This window comes from Homarus americanus, unplaced genomic scaffold (genome assembly GCF_018991925.1).
Source record: "Homarus americanus isolate GMGI-L3 unplaced genomic scaffold, GMGI_Hamer_2.0 scaffold39675, whole genome shotgun sequence".
NCBI lineage: Eukaryota > Metazoa > Arthropoda > Malacostraca > Decapoda > Nephropidae > Homarus > Homarus americanus.
Window position 1 is genome coordinate 19618875 of NW_024736071.1, and position 19979 is coordinate 19638853.

Below are 19979 nucleotides of genomic sequence, written 5' to 3' on the forward strand. Positions count from 1 at the left end.
TAGTATAATGAACCTAATTGAAATAATATGCTTCAGGCACGGGTGAGACTTACACAGCCAAGTTACGTGGCTCTCCGAGGTCATCGCCAGTCCGGGGTGGCTCCAATCTCAAGCGGTCACATTCTGCTTTCAATCTATCTCAGGTAAGATCATCATCATCACTTATTTTTTTCCTCTGTGACCAAGTTTTTCACATGCATAGTAATTGTGTGTACTGTACTGTACTAGATTAACAATTACATTGTGACCATGTTAGTACAGTATATGTACAGTATGTATGTATATATGTAAGATGAATTAGTGAAGTTGTAAACTACTTACTACTTACATGTAGATTGTCTTGGATCTGACAATATCTTTTCTTTGTTATTTTCAGCTGGAAGATGATGACGACAAGACCGGTTTCGGGAGTGTGATGCCCAACTTTGATCGAGGTCTTAAACCTTTAGTGGCCCCACAGAGACGGAATATCAATGCTGCTCGTCAGAGGAACTTTGAACCTAAATATGGAAGTGTGGTAAGTTGAGCTCCGGCCATTTTCAATATCTGATTGTTTTTGTAGCAGTTCCATTGGTTATAGTTGCCAAAATGTGATGATTAATTGGGTTGGGATTCTTATATCTCAGTAGTTAGAGTTTTTATTCTTCTCTGATATCAAATAACCTGGCACTGAAACTTCTGAGATCTTAGTAGGTTGTACGGTACTGGGTTTAAATAAGATCTTACCATGACATAAGATTACATTAGGCTTCCGGCATTAATGGACATTACTTATACCCCATTAGTCCGCTAAGTCAAGGTTTTACTGTAAACCAACGGAGATAACCTTATAAAATAATGGTATGAATATTTTGCAGGGGCAGATCCTTGGGGTGGGGAGTCCAGACCCCCACTGTTTTATCAGAAAATTTCTTAAATGCAGAAATATACTCAGGCATTTTTGTATAGTAAAACGTAATTACTATTGACTTCAGAATATTTCTTAATATCAACAAATATTCTGGGGGGGGGTGATATATATATATATCAGTCCATATAGCTTGCAGACTTCCATATACAAGCAATACCTCACTAGTCGGGAATCGAACCCTGGACCTCTGCGTGTGAACAGGGATTGCTACCACTGCGCCACAAGGACCACACAAAGCCTGTTCATCTTGCTTGTTAAACACTGTGAACCTCAATTGGGGAATGACCGTGCCAACTATGTGGTCGGAGGTCCAGGGTTCGATTCCTGACTAGTGAGGTAGTATGTGTGTGTGTGTTTTTTTTTTTTTTTTTTTTTTTTTTTTTTTAATTAGTAGGTCAGCAAAGAAAAGTGAGGGCAAAATATAATATAAGTTCCAGTAAATATAAATGTCGACATGTCTACCAATGAAATCGGGAATTTGTGGAAACCTTACAAAGATGTTGACCTTGTATTACTTAACCTTGGTCCCCAGAAGCTCTTCAAGGGAGTCTTGGTCTAGTCAATGTTACCTGGGGAAGTTCTTGATATTCTGTATATACTGTACAGTAAATAATTTCATTGCTGTACATTTTCTCTCATATAAGTCATCAAATAATCATAAGTTTCATCCCTCTCTCTCTCCTCTCTTCTGTCTTTCTCTCTCTCTCTCTCTCTCTCTCTCTCTACATTATATCCTTTAACTTGACCTCACTATTGCTGTGCTTGATCTTACAATGTGCCAATGGTCCCTTTCTGAATACTGTACCTGTGATTTGATTGTATTGTTATTTATTGATTTGTAACATGTAAGTGACATCATAATAGTGTATAGAAGCATAAATTGAAATATCGTGTCAAAAATATTCTTCCATAACATCATATTGTTATTCATCATTTTCCATGACTGTAGTTTAATTTTTTTTCTTTTGTTTTCATTCTATCTGTGGCACCTCACTCCCAAAAAGCTCCCCCTGAGATAGTGACCATGACAGAAGAGGCCCCAGGCTGCCCTCTCTATTCCTCTATATTTTTCTTGATGTATCGTCCCACCTTTCTCTCCTACATTGTTGCCATTTGTTAAATTTGGGACAATTCATAAATTACTTAAGTTTAAAGACACAGAGCAAAATGTGTCTATTTTCCCATTATTATTGCAGAATGGTATACTGTAGTATCAAGTTGAGAGGCCAGTTGGTCACATGAGTAAACTCAGGCTTCACCCAGGAGTTGTGTAAATATAGGAACTAGGGGATAATCCTCCGAGTCAGCGTTGGTTGGCCGTGAGTCCACCAGTGATGGACACCTTCCAGTAGTGTTAGCCTAGAGGCAGAGTGATCAACATTGACTCCCTCTCTTCCTTACTAAAGTCCTCTTCCTGTAATGTTAGACAAACTATCTTAATTATAATTGTTGCTGATATATGTGAGTGTGCCTGAAGTATACACATACTCTATTAGAAAAACAAAACCTCTGGTATTGGTGATTATGTTGTGAGGAAGAGATTGTTAAGCTGGTGTTATGAATTATGCCAAGTGCTGTGAAATTATAAAGTGCTCTGTGTTAAGAAAATAAAAAGAATATACTATTCACTGAAACTCCCTTGAAATTTGAGATTCTTACTATCATATTAGTTAATCTTATTAATAAATTATTAAAGTGGATTGTGGAGAAAAGTTAGTGACTCAAGCTTTAAGTGCTTGGTCATGACTTGGGGACGATCATGTACTGGACTGTACTGTGGTCAACCTGTTCAACAGACCACTCAAACTGCTGAAGTGAGTGTACCTACAAGGCCTCTGCTGTGCAGGCTCATCTTGACATTTTATTGCAACTGTTTGTCTCGGCAGTGTGTGAATTTATGTGTGTGTGTAAATTGGCTCATTCACCAGTTATCAATTGATTTCCACATAATTTAGTATGGATGGATGATTTGCATGTGTCAAAATTGTTACATTCATGACATCTATGGAGCTGATGGGTGTATTCTTTAAATAACTCGTTACTTTCACAATATGGTATAGTAGTGCATTACAGTATTAATATCATTCTGTAACTCCATAGCTCTGTTTTAAAATTATCTCGTATGATTAAACTGGCAGCCTTCAATGTTCCAGTAAACCTCTTAATTTAATCTGTCTCCAGTTGTATGGATTCATGAGAATTCCACCAGGCTTCATATCCTGTTGTTGGTGTGCATCACTTCCAGGCAGAATTGTTCAACTGAATATTGTCTGTGTTCTCTCTCTCACTACTTGTCATCATAATTCTTTACTGTTTCTGTCTACAATTGTCTTTCATCACTCTCCCTTCCTATTTTTCCCTCCTTTCTTTGTTATTTTGTCTTCCCTTTCATGGACCTCACACTAAAGGGGAAAAGATTAAAATAATACATGGATACATAACCTGAATGCTGCATGGAGCAGATGGGGTTGGATATAAAATCTTCCATAGTCTAAATATGTAGAGAATAGAAGGGGAAAAAAATAAAACAATATACATGAACAAGGTGAGGGGCTAGCCAAGTGCATGTGTGTGTGTATATGTTGATAATGTGTAGGTTTGTGTTGTAAAAGGATAAGAAAAAATATGGAGGAGACTTGGGAGATTGTGTAATGAAACTACTTTCCTTCTTACGACTTTTTGTCCTCATGTAACTTATAACTCTCTTAATATGGGGAAGACACATACATCTCATATTACACAGCTAAGTCACACATCATTGTGCCTCAGTCTTAGAGATCTTCGTCGTAAGCACCTCTATGAGTGCCGGGGAGGAGACGGGTCTCACCGTGTCTCTTTGGTGCTGGGGGGAGGGGGTAGGGTAGAGTTTTGAGTTTTATTTATTAACATTAAAATGGTTTTATGAAAGTTCTGTGCTATTTATTAATTATGTTTTTTACCTTGCATTATTTGTTTTTACCTTCTAATTTAATTCAGCTGCATATGACCTAAGGTCATAAGCTGTTGCGTCGCTAGGGATATAATTACCACAATCAATCAATCGTCCTCGTCTAGGTTCAGTCCATAGTTTATTGGACTGAATATATATGATTATTCATCTGGCTTGTCAGATGAATAGAAATATTTATAGTTGATATACTGTAAGGTTAATACCATGTTGATTCATAATGGAAATTCAGGGCTTAGGTGTTCAATGGTCTTTCTCTGAAGTAATGTAGACAGTACTGTACTGTATTTTTCGGGGGCAAAAGACTTGACTCTCATTTTTTTTATGCTGGATTTCAGTGTTATTCTAAGAGAGAACTGAAAGTCTGGATGATGAGTAAAAGGAGTTGCTTAAAAGGAGAACTTGTGTAAGATGTGTTTAGTTGAATTGAAAGATGTGTATGTACTGTATACATATATTACACTGGAAATATCTTAAAGGGGTGAAAAAAAGGTTACCAATACAAAAGAATAAAAAGGTTGGTCAGATAATGTTGTCAAAATTGTTTCATGATAAATCTCTCTTTTTTTCTCACCCAGCCCCTCGCAAAAACTGGATTAAAAAATTTGGGAAACACATGTTATATGAACTCCATCATACAGTGTCTGAACAATACCACACCACTCGTCAAATACTTCATTGAAGGCACCTACAGGTCAGTCCAATTTTTTAAGCTATTCCTACACTCATTTTACTTTTTCATTTTCAGATCATAATATTGTACAGCTTATCATATCCCCGTTCTACTGGTTCATATATTATAGGTACAGTATCTCAGAAAAGTATCTGTCCACACTGTGTTAAGCATTATGAGACCACAGATGATAGAAATTGGGACATACATTTACTCAGGTATATAGTTTAACATAAGCAATACAATGTATTTATTTCAGCGTAATTAATGTGATGTTCGGTTACCAAATGTAGTAAGATCAGTATGCCACGGAGCCACGCATACCAACCCTCAGGGACATTACGAGTTGCATGTAGAATTTTGGAAGTCATTGGACCCACCATGGCATATACTTTGTTGAGATACTGCAAAGTAAACCCCCTCAATAATGGGCTTCTTAATAAAGTAATGGATACCGTGAACCCTCCTATTAACACACTTCTCTTTAACAGAATCCTCCCAATATTGGACAGTTTGCAAGAATTGGTCCGGTATTGTAAGGGTTTACTGTATATGCTAAATTTACTAACTGTAGAATGGGAGAAAAAAATCTGACAGTTTTAGAAATTATTGTTTGGACTCCAAACAAAGTTTTCTGTAAATAAAAGAAAATAAATAACACTTGACAACTAAACCCTGCACTTGACATACTGGTATACACATTTTTTTTTTTTTTTTTAACAATTCCTCTGCACAGTTGAGGACAAAAGTTATCACTCCCACGGTGAAACTGAGTCACGGAAATTAGTCTCTGAACTTACTTACAACCTGACTGTCATCTGTTGAGTTGATGGAAAGGAGTGTTTAATACTATGGCGGTCAGGCCACAAGGCCACCTTGCTGGGGATGTTCAGGTTTTTATTATAAACCATTTTTCTGAGTTCAAGAAATTGGCATCAAACTCAGGAAGACAACACACGCACAGACAATGAGGCACAGTATAAGTTTGTGTGTATATGTCTCTCTTTGTCCACAAAACAAACTCCACATAGAGGAGTGTGACAGACAACACTTAAGATCTTCATTCCACCTCCTCCATTTTGTGAACAGGCATCTGGTGCCACTTTGGGTTTGACTTTGAAAACTTGTACAGGTATTACTATAAGAACCAGTGAAAAGTTACCCAGATCCCATTCACGTCGCTGGGAATTGTAGAGTTGCTAGAGTGGGGGAATTATTACTGAATCCAGTACCTGGTCTGTGACACTCATTCTTAACCACCAATATTGTTACATCTCTTGGTTTTTTCACTTTTTCTCTTTAAAACTTTATGTGAACTTACATAAACAACTCAGATTTTGATAATAAACTTATAAACAGCCCTCAGATGTTGATAATAAGCATATTTACCTGTACAGTATGTACAGTTTTCTTAGTGGTCACATTTAGTGGTTATGGGTTTGACATCTAAAAGAAATTATTTCTGCGTTTTTCCTTAGGTAGATATTCTCATATTTCTTTAATTTATTTACAGTGATGACATTAACCCACAAAGCAAATGTCGTGGGGAAATAGCAGAGGAAGTAGGGGCAGTGATCAGGGCCCTGTGGTGTGGACAGTACCGGTCTATTGCCATGTGGGACCTTAAGGTTTGTTCTCTTTTAAAATTTCAGAGTAGAATACAGTGGAACGAAGTAGCTAGGAATAAGAAATGTGAAGGGGTGCTCACACACACACACACACACACACACACACACACACACGTGTGTGTGTGTGTGTGTGGCATTAGATAGGGTAATGGTGACATGTACAAGTATTGGTATTTGCAGTAGCTAGATCAAAAGCACTATGGTTCAATGGTGGGATCATAATCAGTCCATTGTTACAACAGAAGAGTAAGAAGAGGGAGATTGATTTGACTAAAGAATTAGGTGATGAGCAAGGAATGAGTGTTTGATGCCTCGGTAGAATAAGGAGGGAAATTGAGATGTGTATAAAGTAAGGAGAGGGAGAATAAAATGATAGTAGAATAAAGGGAGAAGACTGAATGATGGACATGCGCATTGTGTTGCTGACATAAGTTTGTATGGGATGTTATCAAATTAGGAAGCACTATTCAACTGGAGGACACACAGGACTTTAATAAAAGATAAGAAATTAAAAGGAGTAAAGGTTGGAACATATAGAAGAGAAAGCTAAGTTTTTTAAAAGCATTCATGATAAGTCCAGTGATGTGGAGAGTCAGAGAAAGCATGTGTGTGTGTTTTAATGAATGGAGCTTTTCTTCCCAGAATCATAATACTATATGGCCTTTGTGTTTTGTGTTTCAGACTGCAGTGGGTCGCTGTCATAAACCATTTCAGGGTTATGATCAACACGATTCTCATGAGTTCCTGATCAAGTTAATGGACTGGGTACATGAAGATATAAACAAGGTGATTTACTTTCAAATTTTATGTATGAATATTGATTTTCTAAAAAGGCATATACAGTCTCTCCTCGACTTACGACGGGGTTCCGTCCCGATGGCCAGGTCATAAGTCGAAAAGGCGAAAATAAGACATAGAAATTCTAAAATGGGTGTCTCTTTTTCTTCTCAGCACCACGAGAACTCTCACTTTTATGCTTGCCAGCCATTTTAAAGGGAATTACAAAAATGTTGTCAGTACACAGCGCGATCACTAACGTCGGTACTAAAAATTACGTTATTTGAAAAATATTTTATACGACCATGGCCGTCGTATGTCCGGGTTGTCGTAAGTCGAGGAGTACCTGTAGTGTACTGTACATATTGTACACATGTTTAAAGATGATTTCTAAAGAAACTAGTCGACCAAATCCTTCTCCTACTGCTTAACTTTGAATTTTTGTAAGCCAAGTCTTCAGAAATAGGGACCATCTGTACTATATACATCACTATATGTTAAACTTGGTGCTACAGTTTGCATAATACATACCACTTATAGGTGTAATTGGCACCTTTACTAGGTCCATCCCTCCCCCACCTCCTGAAACATACAAACCAGCCAATTAATCGGTGGTCAGCCAAGGTGTAAAGTCAACGTTAATAAGGATAAATTTTAGAAACAACAAGAAAATATATTTTTTAAGTTATTTACCCATGTTAACGTGTACCCAGTAAAGGTGCCAGTTAGGAATGTAGAGGCCGCCAGTCTGTGTGGTTTATAAGTGGCATGGACTGTACATAACAAAAGTGACTCCGTATATTGTTTAAACCCAGTGTAATACATTATACAAGTCATGGGGTCTCTTCTGTTTTGTATTTACAGTCTTGTGGATTATTAACAACCATGATCTGTGGTATCACCCCATAAAGACTACTGGAATATACCATTCTGTGCACCTTGCTAATTTTCTGGGCACTGTAGATACTGTATAATGTATATACCCTGAAGAAAATTTTTTCTCCTTGCTACAGAAGCATATTATAATTTGTTTTTATTTTCAGGTTATAGGTAAAAAACCATCTATGAAAGAACAGAACCATGATGACCTTCCTGACTATGTTGCTGCAGAAAAAGTTATGGAAGAACTGAAACGGCGAGAACAGTCCATTGTATCTACTCTGTTTCATGGGCTGCATCGCTCCAGTATAGTGTGTGGCACCTGTAGCCACCGCTCACTCACCTTTGAACCATTTTGTATACTCTCGCTGTCTTTCCCTTCATCAAACAGATGTACACTGAGGGTAAGTTGATTTATATTGTAAGTAGTTGAACTCAAATCACTGCTACTTGTTACAGGTTCATTTAATCACAGTATCTGATTACTTGCAAGTATACTTATCCCCTGTATTTGCAAACTCCATATTTGTGAGCTCACTTATTCACAAATTATTTTTAGTGACCCTTTATTCAAGATTTGCGATCAAAATTCAACCTATTCGCGAGGCTGTTAGAATTTTTTTGACTAATCATTAGCAGATGCACATCTCCCAGACACACTCCGTGGTTAGTCAGTTCTCTTATATGTGCCGCACCGTCCTCCCCCATCACTCCACCCAGTACAGGGGGGTCACCGGGTTACGAACCGGTTTCATTCCTGAGGACATTAAAAGTCGGATTTGTATGTAAGTCAGAACACTGTTTGAAATCCCACTATATTATAGCCTAAGTCCTTATATACATCTAAAATCGCTTAATTTAAGACAAAAGAAGAAATAGAATTACAAAATACAATAAATAAACATAAAAAATAAGTCATCAGGTAAATAAAATATTGTAAATTTCAAGTTTAACCCTGCTCATATTGGTGGACATTCATAAGTCAGGGACCCCCCTGTACATGGACATGGGAAGAGAAGGTGCTGGAGCACCCCAAGATTTTGGGTATAAGGTGCTGTACATTGCACTACAGAGTATCTAGGGCACCAGAATTCATATTCAGCACCCCCTGGTTAATTTGGTTTCCACGGTACTGACCGGGTAACACCCAACAACCTCCCCCATTCATATCAGGCCACTGATTGCAGAACGTCTCCACTTTTATGGTAAGTCCAATATCATAGATTTTATTTAATCTACAGTACAATTCCTCTTATCCAAATTCCAACTATCTGAACTTTGTCCCCTTTGGTCTTGTTAAGTAAAAATTCTAATTTAGTCCAATAATCCGAATGCAACTAAAGTCATTAATTCACATGTCTGCCACCAGTAGGGCTATATCCACCTTGTTAACAAAAATTGCAATGATAAACAATATAATTGATACATAACATACCATAAAATACAGTAGCACATATTTTATGCACAAAAATAGCTCCTTCCACAATCAAATCATTATCTGGGTAACACCACACAGTCCAGCCAAGCAATCAACCAGCTGACTGAGACGTGTGTGAGAGTATGTGTGTATGCTGTGATGTCACTTTGGAGGGAGAGATGCGGGTGAGTCGGCCACATACGTTCACCTCTCCACACCCACACACCTATGCTCTTCATTTTGTTATTTTATAGTTTTATATGATATTTTCTTTATTTCTAAGCCACATTAGAGTATTGTAAGTTGTATTCCTTTGCTCCATATTAAAAAAATTTTTTTTTTACTTAGGTAGACTATAGTATCCTGAGTGATTTAAGTTATGTGTTTATTTACATATACTCAGACTTGATTTATTCATGAAAACAATTAGTTTTTTAAAATTTATTAATTTGCATTACAAAAACAATCCATATAAACATCAACACCATCTCTTAAACATTTATCATTTCTAAGCCCAAATATTATGACAAAACTTATAATCTTAGTAGCCATGGTACCATACTCTATTTTTTTACATAAGGTATTCAATTCAGTATTTTCAAATTCATGATTGGCAACGGTTTTCAAGAATATAACCCTTGCGAATATGGGGGGGATAAGTGTACTTAGAGTTGAGGCCCTTTCCTTGCCTTCTTAGTCCTTCATGTGTGTATGAAACCTATTAAGAAGTTCATTAAAATATTCTTTTTTTGGCAGGATTTGCTTCACCATTACTACAAAGAATCAAATATTGAATACAAGTGCTCCAAATGCAAGAAATTAAGAAACTGTATACGAAAGCTCGACATATGGAAATTGCCGCCATTATTAATTCTGCATCTCAATAGGTAAGCCTTAGGTAATCTCTTCATCTCCAACCCACCCCTCTGATAGTGGGTGGGAGAAGCAGAAAGAGGACTGGTGGCTGCCATTCCAGTGGCTTCTCAGTCCATATATGAACCCATATACTGTATGCAGTTTGTTGTAAATTTATGTACTGTATAACATGTATACAGTGTGATTCTCAAATACATGCAGTAAATTGCAGGGTTTATTACTAGGACAATTCAAAGACAACGTCTATATGACAAAATGTTGGAATCGGCATAGTTTCCTAGCTACAGCACTTAGATTTGTGTGTAATTTTATGCACACACTCTACACAATGTGTTAAGGCCTGAATTGGGGCAGAGGGAGGGAATTTTGAACAGTTACTGTAATAATGCAGCTGTATCACATTGTGTAGTCATTACACATGATAAGATAGGAATTGGTATGTTAAGAGGAAAGTCTGTTTCTTGTCAGTGAAACTTACTGGAGGGATAGATCCATGTTTATGCTGCTGATAAGATCTTTACATTTTTCCAGGTTTGAGCATGATGTTTTGATGAAGAAAAAGCAGAACTTTGTTGACTTTCCCCTGGATAATTTGGATCTAACAAAACATTGTGGCATTAACAACCGGTATGTATGTATACGATAATATGTATAGTCGATTGTCCCTAATAACTTGAGAATAACTTGAGTCAGAACACATGATATGGACGCTGTGTCTATGTAATCAGCTGGTGAATATTTCAGTAATTTTCTAAAAAAATTGGCCAGTTAAATTGTATCTATGCATTGTTCTCTGTATTGAAATCTCTCGAGGTACTTCACGCAGACTTTCCCTTCCATCTCAGACTATTGCCCATAGATTCTTGGCCTTGGTCAGACACTGCCCTTCTCGGACTGCCTTTTGCTCCAATTAATTGTAGTTGATGAGGTTTTACTGTTATAATATTTGAAAGTCAGCCATGATATCATTATTGTGAACCAGGCCATTGAAGGACAACTCCACAGAAAGGTACAAAGTGACACTTTTTTCAGGTTTAATATTGATTATGTATTTTCCTAAAAAAAAAAAAAAAAAAATATGAAAAACATTTTTTTGTATCCAGAATCTAATTTAAAAATTTAAGCTTCTTCACCCAGCAAACCACAGTGTGCAAGTGGCTGTGATACCAGTTTAGGGATGAGTAGTGAACATACAGGTAACATATACTGTAATGTAAATCCATTTTAATTGAAAAATGTAGGCTTGGTGCCTCAGTAGGTGTATTGTGGCTTTCTTGCCCCAATTAATGCATTGCTTTTTCAAAAAACATAAATTTGGCAAAAATATGTTTCTGGTATTACAGTTCCATATGATTGGGGGACTGTAAAGTGAACACCAGTGTTGGGAGGTCAGTGGTTGAGGAAGCAGGAGGATTCCATTAACATCCCTATATCCAGGAACACAAAGCTGTTGATATACTTGCAGTAGTAAGGAACCTATAAACATTTGTAACAGTTTGTGCAGCAGGTTCATCTGAGAGAATAAGGTATCCCTTCCCACTCTCCCTGTTTCCTTCCGATCATTTTCTCCCTCCCTTTTATTTGCCAATATGCATGTACAGTATAACATTTTGTTTCCAAAATTGTGTTTTTCAGGTATACAAACTTTGAGCTCTATGGTGTATCCAACCATTATGGCACCATGGATGGAGGTCACTATACTGCCTTCTGCAAGTCATCTCTCAACAAAGTGTGGAATAAGTTTGATGATCACGAGGTTTATGAACTGTCACCAGGCAACGTTAAGTCTTCAGCTGCATATTTGTTGTTTTATGAAGCAACAAATGTGAATGTTAAGGTCAACAACTTCATGTGAGGTACTTGTTCACATCAAGGTTTATCTCCTGTACATATAGAGTATATTATTAGATATTAAGTTTTTAATGTTAAAAGCAATTTGTATATACAGTATCTGACAAAATCTCTTGAGTTAATAACTTTAGAAGTTTTGTTTATTTTCTTCATAATGAGTAAACAATCATGTAAATGTTAATATTTGTTTGTACCTTTACCTCCATATGTATAATCACTGTATAAATTAACATTAACCCTTCAGTCATAACAACTACACACTGGGTATGTATATATGAGGCACTCAGGTTGACAAGGAGGAATCAACTGACCACCTGAATGGTTGTTTCTTCACATATATATATATATATATATATATATATATATATATATATATATATATATATATATATATATATATATATATATATATATATATATATATATATATATATATATGTAGACTATATTTGCCAAAATATTTTGAGTAATTCATCTTTCCTTGTGGTTATCTGTAGACATCCAAAATATATATACCCTGTACTGGTATAGTAAATCTGGAATTTCTTAGATGAGAGGAACAAAATCTTAGAGAGGTAATGCACATTAGTAATGATGGTACTGTTTCTACATTCGTCAAGATAATATTTTTATATATTTTTCAAATTGAATTTTGTAAATGTTGGAAAACATGTTGATGTGTGCTTCCATGTATCACTCACATTCCTTGCTTTAAAATTATAACTATTTTTGGATACATTATATACAACATTTTCACACCTCTTTAAGGCTTTATTGTCATGTTTATTAGTTGTTGTTTTTTCTTCATATATTTTACTTTGCATAGAAAAATGACAGTTGTAGTTTGAATTTGTGTGTTTCATGTGGTGTAAACAGTTGCTCACACAGTTAAACAAGGTTCTTAACCAGTTTCAGTTGTGTAACAGTACCACAAGTTTAAAGTGGTACCAGTAGCTACACTTACTATCCTTGGGAGTCACTAAGGATACAGATCCCACATGAATTTCATCACAGTTTCTCTACATTGACCTGATAAAAGACTAATTAACCCCTTATGTATGGGGTCATCTCTGTGCCAAATAAAATCATCTGGCATTAACTAATTGAAATATTAAGTGCTTTGTCCCTGTAGTGAAGGGGTTAATCCCATACTCATGAGCAAGAACCAATCATTTACAGTACAGACAGTCCTCAATTTACAAAAATTAAATTTAAGAATGAAAATCCAAAGTTATCAAAACGGTTTTACCAGGACCATAATTTTTTCTTAAGTAATAATTAAAATATGCTACAAAATATATTTTTTTTTACTGCCAATATTTCACTAACTTACTTCATTATTCTCTTATACTTGCAGTGTTATTACCGCTTTCAGTGTATCATTATTCTTCTACAATCACCATATAACTTACTCCACAAAGTCACTGGGGACAAGTAGATTCACCTCCACTTGTACAATCACTCAACCAGTTGCCTCATTTCCAATTTCTCCTTATTTATTGTCATGTAATACAGTAAGTCCTCGCTTAATGATGACTTACTGTATAAGACGTGAAGACTGCCTTTTGTACACAGCTCACTTGGTGGTATTCATTCTCTCTGACTTACCCAGAATGAGAAGCTGGTCTATCAGGTGCAGTTGATGTGTTTACCTTTGACAGAGTCATTTAATGTCAAATTTTCTCTAAATTGATGAAGCGATTAACTTTGATTTGTTGTAAGTAAAAGTTATTTAACTGTGTGAGCTTACTGTATACAATGTCTTCTTAATGATAACTGTTTAAATAAACAATTGAAGAGTGGATTTATACATATACTGTACCGGTGAACAGTGTATACTGTACCGGGTATTATGAAATGGTAGCTTGAAACATATTATGTAATCATTAATACTGTATATATAAAATCATGTGGCATTTGAACAAACATTATGTGATGATTTATATACAAGATGCAGTTTGTCACAAAACCAGTTAGTATTTGGAGAATGGCTCTTTATAGTTGATCGTTACTTTGATTATATGGTCAATGCATGTTTAATTTGAGATGCATGTAGATGTTTGTTGTCTAGGGCCTTATATCAAGAAACTTTGTCACTCACGTTCTCAAAAAAAATTTGTTGTGTGAGTTGTTGTAAATAGACAGACAGCAAATATATAAATTATCTGAAAAAGGTAAATGATGAAAAGCTTATTAGGTATAAGTTGATAAGTGAAAGAAAAAGTGCAATAGTAGTCATTATGTTTCCTCTTATTCTCCATAAATATTTTGCTCTCATAATTCTTATCTTATCTGAAATAGTATAATTTAAATTAATAATTTTTCAAGATTTCTTTTGTAAGTAATTAAGAGTGATGTAGTTGTTGAGGATGGTTGAATCTGCTTCATGCTAAATATTTATGATCATTATGTGATTGACTGTTTACCTTTCAAAACAGAAGGATAATGATCGATGAAGAGTATTAGACATGATATACCCAGGAAACTTGCACTTGATAATTTTTCAGTGATATAGGCCTTGGTCTTAATATTAATAAATGGTTTATCAATCGAATATAGTAGTATATACTTTAATTTTTCAGGTTACTTGTTTCCCTTCTGGTACGGAATAAGCTTGTACTGTACACACGATCCAAAAAATATCTGTGGTCCAATGATTTCTTTAATGATCAATACATGTATCCCCCAATTTAATCTCCTTATCTACAATATTTCACCCTAACGATGGTGATGTATTAAGACCACTTCCTATTTTTTTATAAAAAAAAAATTTCATAAACGATGGTCATCGTCTGACCAACGCTGAATATGTAATACTTTTCTCAGTGCACTTGTCAGCTGGAGTCCACCCGCCCACCACCACACGACCACTCGGTGCACTAAAGTCCCAACTTTTGTTCTATGGTGATCACACATAGGTGTGATCGTGTAGCTCAATGATTAACGGTCAGTATCAGTCTTTTTTCTTTTTTCCCCCCTTACAGTGAGAGGACATCACTAGTGTTCATATTGTATTGTACTGTACTCTGTTTCAGTGACTGTGAAGTAATTTTTGCTATGTTTTTTGTGACTGTAAAGTGCTTTGTCTATGTTGTTGTGAACATGATATGAACAGTGTCGGTCGGTATCATTGTTTTTGCTGTCATCATTCGCTCTGTTTTTGTGACTGTGAAGTGAGCAGTGTAACTTTGAAAATGTTTGGGGAGGGCAAGGCACCCAGAAAAACCGTGTCTCTGGGGGGTGAAGCTTGATATTGTGAAGCTGTGTTGGAGTCTGAGTGATGTCTCCATTCCACCTTCAAGGGGACACGTGATGATGACTAGGCTTGTTCTTAATGATTTGGTGAGTGTTGTTTGTGTTGTAGGTATAGTATTAATGTAGGAATTTTATTTTCAGTGATTCATGTGGGTGTTAGACTGGCTGAAAACGTATTCCATTCAACCCCATGTTATAATGATCCCAATTTACGATATTTCGACCTGGGATGGGTTTTCAGGAACGTTATCCCCATCGTAAGTAGGAGGATACCTTACAATACTTACAATGGATAAAACAGGAAATGTCGCTGTTTGGCATTTTGCAATATAATATCCATCTTCTGTGGAGTCAGATTGTTTCATGCAAAATGTACACAGATAGTTTTTTGATTCTGTGTACATTCAAGGTACAGTACAGAAAAGGGACAAACACCTGTTAGAGTGAGTGAAAAGTTTGCTTTCCTGTTAATTATATATTTCTTTTATCTAAAGTACACCGTATGGTAGTATTACAGTGGCCTTAATATATTCATAAACATTTGTTGTTACTAGCTATGTGGACTGTACACAAGACTACTATACCGCACAGTGAAATGAATCGATCACATATTTAATATACCAGACTGCCAGACTGTAAACTGTATTGTACTTCCCTTCTTAATCAATCTTAAGGTTTCCACCCTTGTTATACAACCTTCTTTAGTTACGAGGAGTTGTTTTTGTGTCAGCTATAGTACATACCCTATTGATCAATTGTGTATTTAGGATTGAGACCGGTTCATATAAAACAATTGTGATTTATTTTTATTATCACGCTGACAGGCCAATGACACTAATAACATCATTCAAACAACTTGGGTAATTGGGCTGATGACATGGAACACATTAATCACTTTAGAAATTCACCAAAATAACTTCTTCTATTTTTTTTGGGGGGGGGGGGATGCTATTGTGGCAGAGATGTCTGAAATTGCATGCCAATTTCTTCACATTTTCTCTGTGCACTCTGTGTTGTTTTGATTCTGCCCATTAGAATATTATTCTCAGTTCCCTCAAAATGGAAAAGAGGAAAGAGAAGGTTAAATCCGTGTTGAAAAATAATGAAATAGTGAATAATTGTAGTACATATAAACTTCCCATAGTTTGTACTAAACAAAAATTTTAGTAATTAACTTAGTACATTTGAGTACAGGTTGTGATAATTGTGATGATTTTTACCACAACTTTTATAGCATTACTGTTGACTTAATAGCTGTGGAACATATCCATTTTTCCCAAAAAGATTAAGTATTCACTTTTGCGTCTCGAACCATCAAAGCTGCCAGACTATCGGGTCCCTGATTAACGGGGTCCAAACCTGTATCTAAAATTTACTAATAATTTACTCAATTCATTTTCAAAGTTTTAGTTATTTAGAAAGGCAGTTTGTTATGAAATATAGTGGAAGGCAAGTTGTGCTACTCTGTAGGTTACAGTGTATTATGGATCAAGGTATCACACCTATCTATCTAGATTTAAAATCACTTCCTGGAAAACAAGCAGTGCAGTACTAAATCAGCCGTGATAGTGGCACTACTTTGGTACTTACAGTATGTTTAAGGCTCTGTAGTGGTACAGTTTGAAATCATCCCAGTGTTTGTCTAGTCACCTCCATATTTGATTATCAACATGAGTAGTTCATAAGCATTGAAAAATTTTAATTATTTTTATACCGTGTATACAGTATTTAAAAGTTCAGTAAAGATATATTTGAAATACTGAACAATTACTCTTCAAAGCTTATGAGATTAAAGTTATTACAAAGGTTTATGATATTCATTAAAAATTGGGAGTGTCTCATCCTTTATAAAGCTGCCACATCATTTGCCATTGAGAAGGTTTTGGTTCAAGGAAGGAAAAGCAGGTTAGGATTCAAGACTGCACCACTGCTTTATACACTGATCGCCACAATTTCTCCGAAGTACTGTACACTCACCACAAAAAGTTATTGAATGCTCTAAGAGTCATACAATATGACAAAACGAGCGAGAATTCTGAACATTGCTCTCTGAGGAGTTGTATTGCAAATTAAATTACTTGTTTTCACCTGTAAATACTATAAAGAGACACAGCTTTTTAGCTTCAATATATATGTTAACTTTTTTTACATGCAGATAAATACTAATTACAAACTTCAGTGATGCTGTTCCCATATGAGGAGTACAGAACCAAAGTAGGACAATCGCCGTAAATGAAAAACGAGAAAAATGCATTTAAAGTTTGTTAACCTTGAAATTTCCATAAATTTGGAACCAGTGAAGATATGGCAGTGATTCAAGTAGTATGGTTAAATGCAGGTTTACTGTATACTGGTGAAAGACATCATAGGTATTGTTTTTGGGCATAGTGGTACTTCTTCTACTTCAGTTTTGTGTTCCTCATGTAGTAGTTGATGTTTACAATTTGGAGCAGTAATTTTGAAGCAGAGTTTGTAATTCATTGCAATTTCTTTGATTATTTCAGGCCCTGTCAACCTACAATATATTACATGTATCCTGGATAATTGCGGGGATTAGGTTCCACAAAACTACCGTGTTACGCAAAACCGTACATATTGAAACGCCTAACATTAGGGAAAAATTAGTTTTGCCCCACAACCCCAAAGACGCATCCCCAAACTGACCAAAATATACCCCCCAAAATGTGTAGGTACACTAAAGGATATAATACTAGTAACATATCTTTACTAATTAATGAATAACAAATAAACTATGTACAGTACTGTACAATATTGTATCATAAATGACAGTCATAGTAGAATGAGTGAAAGGCAGAGTGTTTGTGAGAAGCAGTGGGTAGGAAGGAGGGAGGAAGGTGAGAAGTGGGTGGGAGGCAGTAGATTTTGTGTTGATTTGCTCAAGGTAAAGCAAATCCATCACTGAGATTATGATTTAGGTGGTGATCACAGAGCTGGTGGTGGAGGGAGAGGTTGTGGTAAATGGTGAGATGATACATCAATCGGTTTGTTTATTAACACTGGCTGCAGCCCTGCCAGACACAACTGAACAGCTGATGTCTACCCACAAAATTGAGTGCAAGTATAAATGAACAACGTCATATTCCTTCCACATTGTTACATAAATTTTAAATTATGGAGTGAGAAAGATGCAGGTGATTAGAAAGGTGGGGAGGAAGGAAGTGGTAACACACACTGTGTGTGTGTGTTGCCAAGCACATGCTTATCCTTGTCGGGAACATTCAACCAGAGAATACACACATCTTCGTTGCTTGGTCAGATCAGGAACATTAACACTCTTCTTGTTCACAGGTACCAGGGTGGAGGGTAAGTAAAAGTTACAAATATTGCACCAAAAACAAGTACGGAGCTGGAAACTGTCTTCAAACACCAACCAAAACAGAGCGGGGAAACAAATGCTGGCACCACAAGCCGTGCTGCCATCTCTTGCCAGTCACTGCTACTGCTGGCTTTCGAGATCCGCGGCTGTCCCATGACAATTCCGTGATAACCCAGATCAATCAGTGATAAGCGTACACATGGTCACAATTGAGAATACTATGATAAACCAGATCAGCGATTTTGGGGTCCCGTGATTATCGAGGATACATGTAGAGCAAAGACATGTTTGTCATTGGCCATTTCCACACAGCAGATAGTTAAGACAAGCAACTTTTGAAACATTTTCTTAATTATTTTACTTACTGATATGCTTTCAAATTAGAGGACTATATGATATTATGTTGTCTGTTTATGTGTGTTTGTCACCATCCATTTATATACAGGTATTCAGTATTATCATTGAGTATCATATGTTTACTTAGACAATATTTTTTCCTTATTTTGTGTAAGTGCAATTTAATAGAAACACATTTCAGCTTCAGTTCTGCATGTGATGACATCTTAAAGCAGCAAGTACAGCACAGTGGAACCTGTGTAATATATGAAACTTCCTTCTAATGGACCATATGAGACGGGCTAGTCAGTCATATATGAAACTTTCTTTAATGGATTATTGTACAGTACTGTATATGTAAAAGGTTAGAGCATTAGATCGAAGTCCATTATATGAAGGGTTTACTGTATTGTGGGAAAATTCATCTATTTTGGGATAATTACTTTGCATAATTGGAACAGTTGTCACATTCATGCACATTGGTGTAATTATGTGTAGATACCTGTAGTATAATTTAGCAAGCAAATACCGTTTTTTTTTATTCATTTTTATTTCTGATATTTGGGGGGAATAGCTACTCATGTCATGGCATCATAAAGTTTAATTTAGAACTGTGCTGTTCAGCTTTCAGCAGGGAGATATGAATATAGTCATAATGAAGAGTGAGTAAATTTGGATGTGCCTTTATATTTAGAATATAAAGTGATAGGGGTTGGGATATAATGGAAGATAGACAAAAAAAATATAATCTCAATATGTACAGTAGCTAAACCAACTATCTTGCAGGTGGGGGTTGATATGCTCTGAAATTTTATGTGTGACTAGTGACAGCCCTCATATACCAAAATTTATCGTCCGCGATCTCATATTGTTTCCCACAGAGTTTGCACAGATATTTGTTTTAGCTACCATACAGGGGTCCCCCACTTACAGACGTCCGACTTAAGAATGCCCGCCAATACGAACGGGGTTAACTTGAAATTTACAGTATTTTATTTACCTGATAACTTATTTTTACTTTCATTTACTGTATTTTGTCATTCTATTTCTTCTTTTGTCTTAAATTGATTTAAGATGTATATAAGGACTTAGG

The 19979-nt window shown here is 35.9% G+C and overlaps 1 protein-coding gene across 4 annotated transcripts in view; it reads left to right on the forward strand.

The window, feature by feature from the left end:
* The window catches only part of LOC121871887 (ubiquitin carboxyl-terminal hydrolase 8-like), a 37464-nt gene extending 17816 nt beyond the window's left edge, over nt 1-19648 (forward strand). For 2 of the 4 annotated variants that reach the window (XM_042374479.1, XM_042374481.1), the window contains 10 exons: nt 37-143; nt 377-517; nt 4436-4551; nt 6044-6158; nt 6840-6944; nt 7979-8218; nt 9988-10118; nt 10639-10734; nt 11743-11963; nt 14785-19648. In XM_042374479.1, coding sequence (XP_042230413.1) covers nt 37-143; nt 377-517; nt 4436-4551; nt 6044-6158; nt 6840-6944; nt 7979-8218; nt 9988-10118; nt 10639-10734; nt 11743-11962 — 1271 coding nt within the window. In that variant the 3' untranslated portion in view covers nt 11963; nt 14785-19648. The remainder of the gene's footprint in view (nt 1-36; nt 144-376; nt 518-4435; nt 4552-6043; nt 6159-6839; nt 6945-7978; nt 8219-9987; nt 10119-10638; nt 10735-11742; nt 11964-14784) is intronic. The other 2 variants (XR_006089976.1, XM_042374480.1) reach the window with 2 other exon arrangements.
* Nucleotides 19649-19979: the final 331 nt, after the last annotated feature.